Consider the following 13,929-nt stretch of genomic DNA (forward strand, 5'->3'; position numbering starts at 1 on the left):
CTAGGGTCTTAAATCTAAACAAAGGAACCTACCAAGGTATGAAGGGCAAGTTGGCTGAGGTAGATTGGGGGAACTACGTTAAAAGGTATGACAGTAAACAGGCAATGGCTAGCATTTAAAGAATGAATACATGGTTTACAAAATGCATCCCTTTGAGGCACAAGAACCCAGCAGGAGAGGTGACCCAACCATGGTTAAGGATTGTATTAAATCAAAGCAAGAGGCTTATAAAATGGCCAGAAAAAGATAGTAAGCCTGAGGATTGGGAGCATTTTAGGATTCAGCAAAGGAGGACCAAGAAACTGATAAAGAGAGAATAGAATATGAAAGTAAATTAATGAGAACATAAGAACAGACTGTAAAAGCTTCTGTATGTATGTAAAAAGGAAAAAATTAGCAAAAACAACTGTGGGCCAATTACATGCAGAGACAGGCGAACTTATAATGGGAATAAGGAAATGGCAGAGAAACTAAACAAATACTTTGTGTCTGTCTTGACCCTTGACCAGGCACTGGGAAGTGGTGACGAGATCCGGTTAGGGACGAGTAATGTTTTGTTTAAAGTAGATAAAGTTTGAGGTTCAAGACACCTGCTTTTTGGAATAAAGTCACAGGATTTGAACAAACAAACAAAAACAGACTTTACTGTACAAGTTCAGAAAGGTAAAGCAATTCATAAATCTGTCTTACACTCTAACATTCAGGGTTAGTATGAGTCAGATGTGAATTAACTGAAAAACTGTGGTCGAACACATCACCCCCCAGAACAAATGACAGATGCAACCAAGGCAGAGTCCGTGGATTTCTCAGGAACCCACCCAGACATCAGTGAGCATCAAGTCAAACAATCTTGTTGAAGCTCCGTCTCTTGAGGGATTCCCAGCTTCATTTTCGAAGATCTCTCCTTGGGATTCTCTCCAAAAGTTGCTCCCGCTTGGACGGCTTTAACAATGGCCCAGCTCACAGGGTTTCACTCTTGCCTTCTGATATTCCTTCTTGGATTCCTGAGTACATTCAAACACCAGCTTATCAGCTCACTTTCAGACCTATGGCCATGCCAAGCAGAACACCACTGCACAAAGGGATACCTTTTCCCCAACAGCCTCCCTTTACTTAAAGTCTGCTCACCACAGCTCTTTCATTAACTTCATTGGCGCCTCTTTCTGTCCCTTTTGTCTTTGTGACACTTGTTGGCTGGCTGACTGCCTCTCAGGGTTTCAATCTCACCCCCTGAGACTACGCTCCCCTGGATTCTCGAGTTTGTACTCCAGCACCAACTCATGGACACAACGCCAACTCTTCAGCCATGCCAAGCAAAACACCACTGCTCCAAAGGATTACCTTAGCCCTGTTATGAGTGGGATGGGAAGAATGTGCAGTTGATGTAGCCCCACTACCCCACAGGTCATACCATTAATTTAAAAGTTTAATTTATTCACCAACATGGCCAATTGTTTACCTTCACTACTGGTACCCAGGATAGAAGAGACTTTAACCAGGCTTCTTTCAATGAGCAACAGACTTATTAGTTTATTAAATAGAAAGGTACAGATAATCAACATACAGTACGGAATATGAAATTATATTAATTACTCTTCTGAGATGCCCTAAGAGTGTGTGTGTGTGTCTCTCTCTCTCACACCCTCTCTCTCACACCCTCTCTCTCACACCCTCTCTCTCACACCCTCTCTCTCACACCCTCTCTCTCACACCCTCTCTCTCACACCCTCTCTCTCACACCCTCTCTCTCTCAACCTCTCTCTCACACCCTCTCTCTCACACCCTCTCTCTCACACCCTCTCTCTCACACCCTCTCTCTCACACCCTCTCTCTCTCACCCTCTCTCTCTCTCACCCTCTCTCTCTCACCCTCTCTCTCTCACACCCTCTCTCTCACACCCTCTCTCTCACACCCTCTCTCTCTCACACCCTCTCTCTCACACCCTCTCTCTCTCACCCTCTCTCTCTCACCCTCTCTCTCTCACCCTCTCTCTCACACCCTCTCTCTCACACCCTCTCTCTCACACCCTCTCTCTCTCACACCCTCTCTCTCTCACACCCTCTCTCTCTCACCCTCTCTCTCACCCTCTCTCTCACCCTCTCTCTCACCCTCTCTCTCACCCTCTCTCTCACCCTCTCTCTCACCCTCTCGCTCACCCTCTCGCTCACCCTCTCGCTCACCCTCTCTCTCACACTCTCTCTCTCACCCTCTTTCTCTCTCGCCCTCTTTCTCTCACGCCCTCTTTCTCTCACGCCCTCTTTCTCTCACGCCCTCTTTCTCTCACGCCCTCTTTCTCTCACGCCCTCTTTCTCTCACGCCCTCTTTCTCTCACGCCCTCTTTCTCTCACGCCCTCTTTCTCTCACGCCCTCTTTCTCTCACGCCCTCTTTCTCTCACGCCCTCGCTCACACCCAAAATAAAAATAGCAATGGAGGAATTCGGCCAAAGGGTAAAAAGCAATGGTGCAAAGGATAGACGGTGGAGTTCTTGAAATGGCGCCCGGGTTATATGGTTGATCTCTCGATGCTGATCCGTGAAACAATTAGCGACTCTGGCGCTGCTTTCCGGGCGGACTCATGGAATACCCGAGGATAATCTATTCCAGCACCCTGAGCAACTTATGTCCACTTGCAGCTGTGGACTGGCTCTGAACTGCAAAAAGGCTGCTGCCTTCCTTCTTGAGCAGTTGGTCCTTCTCCTGTCAAAATAAAACCAAAAACCCCCTTTTAAAACCGTCTTCCAGGCATGTGTTTTTTTAAAAACCCATGTGACCCCATTTGTACCCAGCTCAAACGGGTCAAGAAGTTGACAGCTTTTTTTACAACTGCTCACTTACCCTTTCTTGTAAAAGGATGCTCTTCCTGGGAATGGCAGTCAGAGTCCTGCATTAACCCTTTAAGGGATAGTGTCTTTTAACAGACAAATTCTTCCAGAATGTCCTAAGTTCATGAAGATTTCTGTGATTTAAGTGTCCATGACAACCCCAATGTACCTCAGCACTGATTCATTGACCTTCCGCAGATCTTTTCAGATCTCCAGGGCTTCTCCCAAGCCCTCACTACCTGGAGCCTGCCAGCCCAGTTCCTCCAAGCTAACAGTAACACTTTAGCTGCATGGAGCTGCTTCTCCTGCTCCTGACTTTCTCTGACTAAAACTGACTGACTCAAGAACAGCTGTTCACTGACCCATTTAACTGATCTGGGGACCTATCAAAACACTCCCAGAGGGTCCCACCCTTGTTACAAGGCAGGAACCAATGTAACAAGCATTGGAACATCCTGTACCTTAAATGTTACCAAGTCCACAGACTATGAATATAGCACCCAGGGACCCAAAGATGAATAGATTTCGTGGCAGGCTTCATAGAGAAAGATGCAAAACAACCTCCCAGCAACATTGGAGAGCCAAGGGGCTAGCAAGAAGGAGGAACTGAAAGAAATGAGTATTAGTTTAAAAAAAAGTACTGGAGAAATTAACGGGACTGACAGTTGCTGAATCCCCTGAACCTGATGATTTACATCCCAGCGTGTTGAAAGAGGTACTTGTAGAGATAGTCAATATTTTGGTGATCATGTTCCAAAATTCTATAGATTCTGGAACTGTTCCTCCGGATTGGAAGATAGCAAATGTAACCCCACTGTTTAAGGAAGGAGGGAGATCGAAAATTGGGAACTACAGACCTGTTAGCCCGACATTTGCAATAGCGAAAATGTTGGAATTCTCTACCCCGGAGGGCTGTGGAGAGTCCATCATTGAGCATCTTCAAGACAGAGATCGGTAGATTTCTAACTCTCAAAAACATGGAGGGATACGGGGATAGTGCAGGGAAATGGTGTTGCAGGAGAGGATCAGCCATAATCTAGTGAAATGGCAGAGCAGGCTTGAGGGGCCGAATGGCCTACTGTTCCTATTTCCTATGTTCCTAACGCAGTTAACTAAATCAAATAGATTGTATAATAAAGTATAACCCCCCTCACAAGATAACTATGTGAGGGGTGGGGGTTGGGAGTGGGGAATTATTCTTGTGTACCAGGGTCTCCTCTGGAAGGTCCCAGTGACCTGATACGTTCCTTGACCTCCTGTGCCCAGTTCTGGCCTCTGTGCAATAAAAAGGATGTGGAAGCACTAGGGGAAGAGCGGGAAAGGTTTACAGGAATGATCGTGAGTCGGTGAGAGAAAAGGGAAGAGATTCAGGAAGCCTGGGGCGAGACAGATGGAATGGGAGGAGGTCTTTGCGGTGTATATAAATGCTTCTGCAGATTGTAGGGCTGAAATGGTCTGTGTGTTCAGTGATGAATCTCCCTGCTGGATAATGAGGTGACGCCTCTCGTTTTGCACCACTGACCTTGTATAGCCATCATAGAAATGAGCACTGCACTGATCGAATCTTTAAAAGCTTACCGTGGCCATTCGCCTGTACTTCTCTGGGTGTTTACTTGGTATTTGTAGTGATCTTAAGAGTCCAGAGTTGCGACACGTCGGGAGGTTCCTTTCCCTGCAGGTCTGAAAGCCTCTCCCCTCTCTCCTGTGGCAGGCGCACATGCAGGCTCGTTTTGTTATCCTGCGGGTCCTGCTGGAAGCTGGCCAGGGCTTCGTTTCTGTTCGACAGACCACAGGGGCAGATGGCAGACCGGATGCCGTCATCGCGCTTGATCGAAGCAAGATCGCCACTGTGGGAATGACCGCCATCAAGAATTTCCTGAGGAAGCTGCAGGTAGAGAAAGGGTGGAGCAAGGGCCAAGCAGACTGATAGAATGTTCTGGCACATTTTCCTCCTCGCCACTCTTCCCCCCCCCCCCCGTGCTTGCTAGCTGTTTGAAAGATTTCACCCATCCGATTCCCATTCCCCCCATCCGTCACTGAAAGCTGTCCGAGCAGTTTTGCTGTCACTGCTATTTCACATCTTTTTTCCCTCTGGGGAACACTCACCCGGTACATCTCATTCGAAACCTGAAACTGCTGCTTTCAATTCCAGCAAAGCCACGTAACAGCCCTTCTGAGTAACTCTTCTCAACTGCTCACTTTGTAAACCTAGTTTCACAAACAGACAGAGTGATGGGGGAATACAGCTGAGCAGACAGCTCTTATACTGAGGGGAAAAGTCCCCTCCCTCCCTCCGTCCTCCCCTCCCACTCTCCGCCCTCCACTCCCACCCTCCTCCCTCCACTCCCACCCTCCTCCCTCCCTCCGTCCTCCCTTCCCTCTCTCCGTCCTCCCTTCCCTCTCTCCGTCCTCCCTTCCCTCTCTCCGTCCTCCCCTCCCTCTCTCCGCCCTCCCCTCCCCTCCCTCCCTCCTCCCCTCCCACTCTCCGTCCTCCCCTCCCACTCTCCTCCCTCCCTCCGTCCTCCCCTCCCTCCCTCCGTCCTCCCCTCCCTCCCTCCGTCCTCCCCTCCCTCTCTCCGTCCTTCCCTCCCTCTCTCCGTCCTTCCCTCCCTCTCTCCGTCCTCCCCTCCCTCTCTCCGTCCTCCCCTCCCTCTCTCCGTCCTCCCCTCCCTCTCTCCGTCCTCCCCTCCCTCTCTCCGTCCTCCCCTCCCTCTCTCCGTCCTCCCCTCCCTCTCTCCGTCCTCCCCTCCCTCTCTCCGTCCTCCCCTCCCTCTCTCCGTCCTCCCCTCCCTCTCTCCGTCCTCCCCTCCCTCTCTCCGTCCTCCCCTCCCTCTCTCCGTCCTCCCCTCCCTCTCTCCGTCCTCCCCTCCCTCTCTCCGTCCTCCCCTCCCTCTCTCCGTCCTCCCCTCCCTCTCTCCGTCCTCCCCTCCCTCTCTCCGTCCTCCCCTCCCTCTCTCCGTCCTCCCCTCCCTCTCTCCGTCCTCCCCTCCCTCTCTCCGTCCTCCCCTCCCTCTCTCCGTCCTCCCCTCCCTCTCTCCGTCCTCCCCTCCCTCTCTCCGTCCTCCCCTCCCTCTCTCCGTCCTCCCCTCCCTCTCTCCGTCCTCCCCTCCCTCTCTCCGTCCTCCCCTCCCTCTCTCCGTCCTCCCCTCCCTCTCTCCGTCCTCCCCTCCCTCTCTCCGTCCTCCCCTCCCTCTCTCCGTCCTCCCCTCCCTCTCTCCGTCCTCCCCTCCCTCTCTCCGTCCTCCCCTCCCTCTCTCCGTCCTCCCCTCCCTCTCTCCGTCCTCCCCTCCCTCTCTCCGTCCTCCCCTCCCTCTCTCCGTCCTCCCCTCCCTCTCTCCGTCCTCCCCTCCCTCTCTCCGTCCTCCCCTCCCTCTCTCCGTCCTCCCCTCCCTCTCTCCGTCCTCCCCTCCCTCTCTCCGTCCTCCCCTCCCTCTCTCCGTCCTCCCCTCCCTCTCTCCGTCCTCCCCTCCCTCTCTCCGTCCTCCCCTCCCTCTCTCCGTCCTCCCCTCCCTCTCTCCGTCCTCCCCTCCCTCTCTTCCGTCCTCCCCTCCCTCTCTCCGTCCTCCCCTCCCTCTCTCCGTCCTCCCCTCCCTCTCTCCGTCCTCCCCTCCCTCTCTCCGTCCTCCCCTCCCTCCCTCCGTCCTCCCCTCCCTCTCTCCGTCCTCCCCTCCCTCTCTCCGTCCTCCCCTCCCTCTCTCCGTCCTCTCCATCCTTCCCTCCCTCCGTCCTCCCCTCCCTCCGTCCTCCCCTCCCTCCGTCCTCCCCTCCCTCCGTCCTCCCCTCCCTCCGTCCTCCCCTCCCTCCGTCCTCCCCTCCCTCCCTCCGTCCTCCCCCCCTCCCTCCGTCCTCCCCTCCCTCCCTCCGTCCTCCCCTCCCTCCCTCCGTCCTCCCCTCCCTCCCTCCGTCCTCCCCTCCCTCCCTCCGTCCTCCCCTCCCTCCCTCCGTCCTCCCCTCCCTCCGTCTTCACCTCCCTCCCACCGTCCTCCCCTCCCTCCCTCTGTCCTCCCCTCCCTCCCTCCTCCCTCCCACCGTCCTCCCCTCCCTCCCTCTGTCCTCCCCTCCCTCCCTCTGTCCTCCCCTCCCTCCCTCTGTCCTCCCCTCCCTCCCTCCGTCCTCCCCTCCCTCCCTCCGTCCTCCCCTCCCCTCCCTCCGTCCTCCCCTCCCCTCCCCTCCCTCCGTCCTCCCCCTCCTCCTCCCTCCGTCCTCCCCTCCCCTCCCTCCGTCCGTCCTCCCCTCCCCTCCCTCCCTCCGTCCTCCCCTCCCCTCCCTCCGTCCGTCCTCCCCTCCCCTCCCTCCCTCTGTCCTCCCCTCCCCTCCCTCCCTCCCTCCCTCCCCTCTTCTGTTTTAAACCTCTCTCCTGCTTTCTCCCTTCTCTGCAGGTATATAAAACCACAGCAGATGTGGAGTCAGGCCGGGCCTTGTACTCCAGGTACTCTGAGGTGACTGATTCGGAACCTCAGAGATTCCTCACCCTGCGGGAGACAGTCCTACTGAGGAAGGAAGCCAGAAAGATGTTCGTCCAGGCCAACACCAGGATAGAAGGTATGCTCAGCCATAGGTGATCCCTAAACTGCAGCCTTCTCTTCGACCTGCAGGCATGAGGGATAATTGCCTTACGTACAGCTCCTACAGTACAGAGGGAGAGAGGAAACTCCCCTCTGCATTTGGCTCAGGTTGGTGGGCGGGAGTCTGTGTTCATTTGATCCCAAGCCATTTGGTGAAGTTTGAAACCAGACACTAATAATTTTCTTCTTACATTTACTTACAGAGTACAGCATTCTGTAAGGTTGCTTCCTGCCTGCTAACAATCCAATGTCCCCGCAGCCCCCTTTAACACTGAGAGCACTTATAAAATTAAACAATGTCCTCTAACCATGTATCTTAACGATAATTAAAATACCATTAACAGTGTCCATGCACACGACAGTCACAATTCAGGACGGTGTTCCATTCAGCGCTCGATTTGGAGAGATTCTGAGTAAATGCAGCCTGTGCTCAGTTAATTGACCTCCAGGGTCATTAGGAGGGATGTGACAATTGGGATTAGTATCCCTGGGCCAGGGAGAGTGGATAGTTAGCCAGCTTTTCCCTCGACTGATTACTGCCCATCATTACCTTCTGCAAAATGTGTGACATCAGAGGAGCGTGAGATTGTGCTTGACTGCAATGCCCAATGCATTCCAATCGCTCCCAGATCCTCACCTCAGTCCATGTGTGGAGACGACACTGTAGTACGGTACCCCAGTGAGAGGCAACCTTGTCAGCAGCAGAGGTCACACACAAACAGCGAAGACCCAACACCGTATGCAGGTTACCAAACCGTCCTCGCTCTCCAAATGACCACCTTCCTGTAATCTTCAACTCATCAGAAGCTCTGCCCTCTATCCTAACTCCCTTAAAACCCTGCCGGTCCATCACTGTACTCACTGGCCAACATTGGCAGTAATCAGTCGAGGGAAAAGCTGGCTAGCTATCCACTCTCCCTGGCCCAAGGATACTGATCCCAATTGTCACATCCCTCCTAATGTTGGCCCTAGCTGGAGATCAATTAACTGAGCACAGGAAGCATTTACTCAGAATCTCTTCAAATTGAGCGCCAAAGGGAACACTATCCTGAATTGTGACTGTCAACATTGGCTCCCGGCCCAGCAACACCATGAGTTTTAAAAGCCCTTTCATGTCCCTCGTACCATCTCTAACTCCATAACCTCCTGCCACCCTCCCTCGTGCCGCTCTCCCTCTCTGTAACCTCTAGCAGTCCACCCTCCCTCTGTAACCTCCTGCCGCCCTCCCTCTCTCAGTAACCTCCTACCGCCCTCCCTCTGTAACCTCCTGCCGCCCTCCCTCTCTGTAACCTCCTGCCGCCCTCCCTCTCTGTAACCTCCTACCGCCCTCCCTCTCTCAGTAACCTCCTGCCACCCTCCCTCTCTCAGTAACCTCCTGCCACTCTCCCTCTCTCAATAACCTCCTACCGCCCACCCTCTCTCAATAACCTCCTACCTCCCTCCCTCTCTCAATAACCTCCTACCTCCCTCCCTCTCTCAGTAACCTCCTACCTCCCTCCCTCTCTCAGTAACCTCCTACCGCCCACCCTCTCTCAATAACCTCCTACCACCCTCCCTCTCTCAGTAACCTCCTACCGCCCTCCCTCTCTCAGTAACCTCCTACCGCCCTCCCTCTCTCAGTAACCTCCTGCCACCCTCCCTCTCTCAGTAACCTCCTACCGCCCACCCTCTCTCAGTAACCTCCTACCGCCCTCCCTCTCTCAATAACCTCCTACCGCCCTCCCTCTCTCAGTAACCTCCTACCGCCCTCCCTCTCTCAGTAACCTCCTACCGCCCACCCTCTCTCAATAACCTCCTACCACCCTCCCTCTCTCAGTAACCTCCTACCACCCTCCCTCTCTCAGTAACCTCCTACCGCCCTCCCTCTCTCAGTAACCTCCTACCGCCCTCCCTCTCTCAGTAACCTCCTACCGCCCTCCCTCCCTCAGTAACCTCCTACCGCCCTCCCTCTCTCAGTAACCTCCTACCGCCCTCCCTCTCTCAGTAACCTCCTACCGCCCTCTCTCTCTCAGTAACCTCATGCAGCCCCGACATAACACGAACAATAGGAGCAGGAGTAGGCCATTCAGCCCATTCAATGATCTACTTCAACACCATTTTCCCTGCACTATCCCAGTATCCCTTGATGTTTTTAATATGTAGAAATCTATCGATCTCAGTCTTGAACATACTCAGTGACTGATCCTCCACAGCCTCTGGGGTAGAGAATTCCAAAGATTCACCACCCTCTGTGTGAAGAAATTCCTTCTCATCTCAGTCCTAAGTGACCTGCCCCTTATTCTGAGAGTGTGTCCTCTGGTTTTAGACCCCCACAGCCACAGGAAACATTGTTCCTGAATCTTACCTGTCAAGCCCAGTAAGAATTTTGTATGTTTAAATGAGATCACCTCTCATTCTTTGAAACTTGAGAGAATACAGGGCCAGTCTCCTCAATCTTTTCCTCATACGACAATCTTGACATCCCAGGGATTAGTTTGGTGAACTTACTCTGCATTCCCTCTATGGCCAGAATATCCTCCTTTAGATAAGGAGACCAAAACTGTACACACTACTGCAGGTGTAGTCTCACCAAGGCTCAATACACTGCAGTAAGGCATCTTTACTCCTGTACTCAAATCCCCTCGCAATAAAGGCCATCTTCCCTGTCTGTGTAACCTACAACCCTCCCTATGTCTGTAACCTCCTCCAGCCCCTACAACCCTCCCTATCTCTGTAACCTCCTCCAGCCCCTACACCCCTCCCTATCTCTGTAACCTCCTCCAGCCCCTACACTCCTTCCTATCTCTGTAACCTCCTCCAGTCCCTACAACCCTCCCTATCTCTGTAACCTCCTCCAACCCTCCCTATCTCTGTAACCTCCTCCAGCCCCTACAACCCTCCCTATCTCTGTAACCTCCTCCAGACCCTCCAACCCTCCCTATCTCTGTAACCTCCTCCAGCCCCTACAACCCTCCCTATCTCTGTAACCACCTCCAGCCCCTACAACCCTCCCTATCTCTGTAACCTCCTCCAGCCCCCTACACCCCTCCCTATCTCTGTATCCTCCTCCATCCCCTACACCCCTCCCTATCTCTGTAACCTCCTCTAGCCCCTACAACCCCCCGAGATCTCTGGGCTCCTCCAATTCTGGGCTCTTGACCATCCCCCGATTCCCCATCGCTCCACCATTGGCGGCCGTGCCTTCAGCTGCCTGGGACCCTGAGCTCTGGAATTCCCTCCATAAACCTCTCCGCCTCTCTCTCGCTCTGTCTCCTCATTTAAGACGCTCCTTAAAACCGACCTATTGGTCATCTGTCCCTAACATCCCCGTATGTGGCTCGGGGTCAGATTCTATCTGATGGACGTTGCAGTGAAGCGCCTCGGGGAGGTTAAAAGTGCTGTATAAAAGTACACTGGGATTGCCTGTCCATGGCTGAAATCTCCTTTTCCTTCTCCTCCGATCAGATGGCGAAGTCCAGTTTCAGAACTACGAAGCCACGGCCGCTGGCCTGATCCAGTCCTTTGTCGAGCGATTCTCTGAGGATGACCAGTGGCTGGAGTGGAACCTCCAGGAACTCTGTCGGAGTGACTCTCACTGCTGGAACCACGTCTAACGCCCCTTCCTGCCGCAGTGCGTTGCGATGAACCGGTTTTTATTTTGTATTTTTTTGGTGTTTTTTTGGGGGGGGTGGGGGGGGTGGGGTTTGCTTCTTTTTAATTTGGAAAGCCGGTTCAGAACTTTGAATCCCACAGATCAGTTTTCAGGTGAATTTGGTGTGGACCCCTATGAACTGATGGAGTGGGTTAAACGGTTTTTTGGACTGCGGGGGTTCTGTAGTGTACTGATTAACCTCCCTTTCCACCTACTCCCCTCAGTGCTGGGAAGCCTTCAGACCGTCAACCAGTTGCAGTCTTGACGTGTGACCCATCCCAGACTGTAAGTGGAACAAGGTTAAACAGCTAGACCCTTTTTTTTTATATACATAATAATAATAAAAAAGAAACCACAGCTCTGGCAGCCGGCCGAGAGTGGGCAAGCTGCTCCCAGATTTGCTTCAAATCCCGGTCTCCCAAGGTGCAGGGGGGCTGTGCTCTGGCTGAAAGCACCACCATGGGGGACCCCCTCCCCCACCTGACCTTTTCATAAGACATAGGAGCAGAAATTAGGCCATTCGGCCCATCGAGTCTGCTCCGCCATTCAATTAGCACCTACTGTGACCCCTGGTTTCTCTGGCGTGTGGCACCTGACAGCTCCACTCGTCTCGCCGGCACATTAGTGGAATTGTACTGTGATTTTATTTCTTTCGTTTTTAAATAATGCTGAGGGTGGCTGTCGAAATGACCCTGACTGATTAATATTGGGAATTGTTGAGGGGGCGGTGGTGAACGGTGAGCGGGTGTTGTGTTTGTGTTCGGGGATGAGGGTGGTGTGATCTCCTGGTTGAGATTGGTCTCTGTTTCTCTAGCTCCTACCAGGAATAAAAAGTGTCCTTCTCTGACCGGTGTGTGCTGTTCAAGTGTTCTCGAGGGTGGGGCCCCTTCCCCCACTGTGACTGGATGATTGTTACTGATGCAGGGGTAGGAGAGATGAGCTCCTGGGACCGTGAACTTCACAAGAATGAGAACACAAGAATTAGGAGCAGGAGGGGGACATTCGGCCCCTCGAGCCTGTTCCACCATTCATGGCTGATCTGATTGTAGCTTCACTGCACTTTCCTGTCTGTCCCCCCATAACCCTCGACTCCCTCGTCGATCAAAAATCTGTCTAACTCGGCCTTGAATATATTCAGTGACCCAGCCTCCCCTGCTCTCTGGGGGGGGTGGAGAATTCCACAGACTGACCACCCTCTGAAAGAGGAAATTCCTCCACATCTCCGTCTTCAATAGGAGACCCCTTATTCTGAAACTGTGCACCCCCCCCCCCCCCGTTCTAGATTCCCCCACGAGGGGGAAACATCCTCTCAGCCTCCACCCTGTCATAACGCCCCCCCCCCCGGGATCTGATATGTTTCAATAAGATCACCCCTCATTCTTCTAAACCCCAATGGGTACAGGGCCCAACCTGCTCAACCTTTCCTCATAAGACAAAACCCCTTCATCCTGGGAATCAACCGAGTGAACCTTCTCTGAACTGTCTCTAATGCCAGTCAATCCCTCCTTTAAATAAGGAGACCAAGCTGTACACAGTACTCCAGGTGGGGTCTCACCAATGCCCTGTACAGTTGGAGAAGCACTTCCTCATTTTATTACTCAATTTCCCCTTGGAATAAACAACATCCCATTTACCTTCCTGTTCACTTGCTGTACCTGCAGACTAACTTTTCCTGATTCATGCACCAGGACACCCAGATCCCTCTGTACCTCAGAGCTCTGCAATCTCTCTCCATTTAAATAATACTCTACTTTTCTATTCTTCCTGCCAAAGTGGATAGGTTCACACTTTCCACATTATATTCCATCTGCCAAATTCGCTCACTCACTCAACCCTTCTAAATCCCTTTGTGTCCTCTTGACAACCTACTCCCTACCTTCAATTGCCATATGTCGGTCCCTTCTAGACTGAAAAAGATCCAGTGATCCCACGCCGGTTCCCAGGACAGTTTGCCCAGCTGGGGTGAGGTGTGAGGGTGTGTTTTACCCCACCCCAACCAGGGATTCCCCTCATGGTTCTCTCTCTCTTGCTAACTCTCCATGGGGATCAGCTCAGTAGCCTCACTGACCTGAGTCACCAATTTGCCCGTTAATTGTAAATATTTTATTTGAATCTAGTGTCAGTCACTGAGGTATCCCATCTGCCAAATACACTCTGAGTTAGGAGAGGGGGGTGGGGGGGGAATTACTGCAGAGAGAGGTGGGTGGGGTGGAATCCCTGCAGAGAGAGGTGGGTGAGGGGGGAATCACTGCAGAGAGAGGTGGCTGGGGGGGAATCACTGCAGAGAGAGGTGGGGGGGGTGCAGAATCACTGCAGAGAGAGGTGGGGGGGGGTGCAGAATCACTGCAGAGAGAGCAGCCCTGACCTCATTAAATGTGACCTACCTTCCCCAAGGACACTCCCTCAAGGTGGAACATCCTGAGTTCAGAAACCTCCAGAGAGCATCCAGGCTGAATGTCCCAGTGTCCACTGAGGGAGTGCCACCCTGTCAGAGGGTCAGTGCTGAGGGAGTGTCACCCTGTGGGAGGGTCAGCGCTGAGGGAGCACTGCGCTGTCGGAGGGTCAGCGCTGAGGGGGCGCCGCGCTGTCGGAGGGTCAGCGCTGAGGGGGCGCCGCGCTGTCGGAGGGTCAGCGCTGAGGGGGCGCCGCGCTGTCGGAGGGTCAGCGCTGAGGGGGCGCCGCGCTGTCGGAGGGTCAGCGCTGAGGGGGCGCCGCGCTGTCGGAGGGTCAGCGCTGAGGGGGCGCCGCGCTGTCGGAGGGTCAGCGCTGAGGGGGCGCCGCGCTGTCGGAGGGTCAGCGCTGAGGGGGCGCCGCGCTGTCGGAGGGGTGGCAGTCCCAAGGCTGCAATGAGTGTTCCTTCAGCATCGAACTAGGAATTGTTGGCTTGGAGTTTGTGCTCAATCCTTTGTGT

At 53.4% G+C, this 13,929-nt stretch overlaps 1 protein-coding gene across 2 annotated transcripts in view; it reads left to right on the top strand.

Moving 5' to 3' along the window:
• Positions 1–11,865, top strand: part of dpp3 (dipeptidyl-peptidase 3) — a 40,543-nt gene extending 28,678 nt beyond the window's left edge. For both annotated transcript variants that reach the window (XM_041181964.1, XM_041181965.1), the window contains exons 16-18: positions 4,534–4,713; positions 7,202–7,364; positions 10,832–11,865. In XM_041181964.1, the coding sequence (XP_041037898.1) occupies positions 4,534–4,713; positions 7,202–7,364; positions 10,832–10,980 (492 nt within the window). In that variant the 3' untranslated portion in view covers positions 10,981–11,865. The remainder of the gene's footprint in view (positions 1–4,533; positions 4,714–7,201; positions 7,365–10,831) is intronic.
• Positions 11,866–13,929: the final 2,064 nt, after the last annotated feature.

Source organism: Carcharodon carcharias (genome assembly GCF_017639515.1).
Source record: "Carcharodon carcharias isolate sCarCar2 chromosome 37 unlocalized genomic scaffold, sCarCar2.pri SUPER_37_unloc_11, whole genome shotgun sequence".
NCBI classification, from domain to species: Eukaryota; Metazoa; Chordata; class Chondrichthyes; order Lamniformes; family Lamnidae; genus Carcharodon; species Carcharodon carcharias.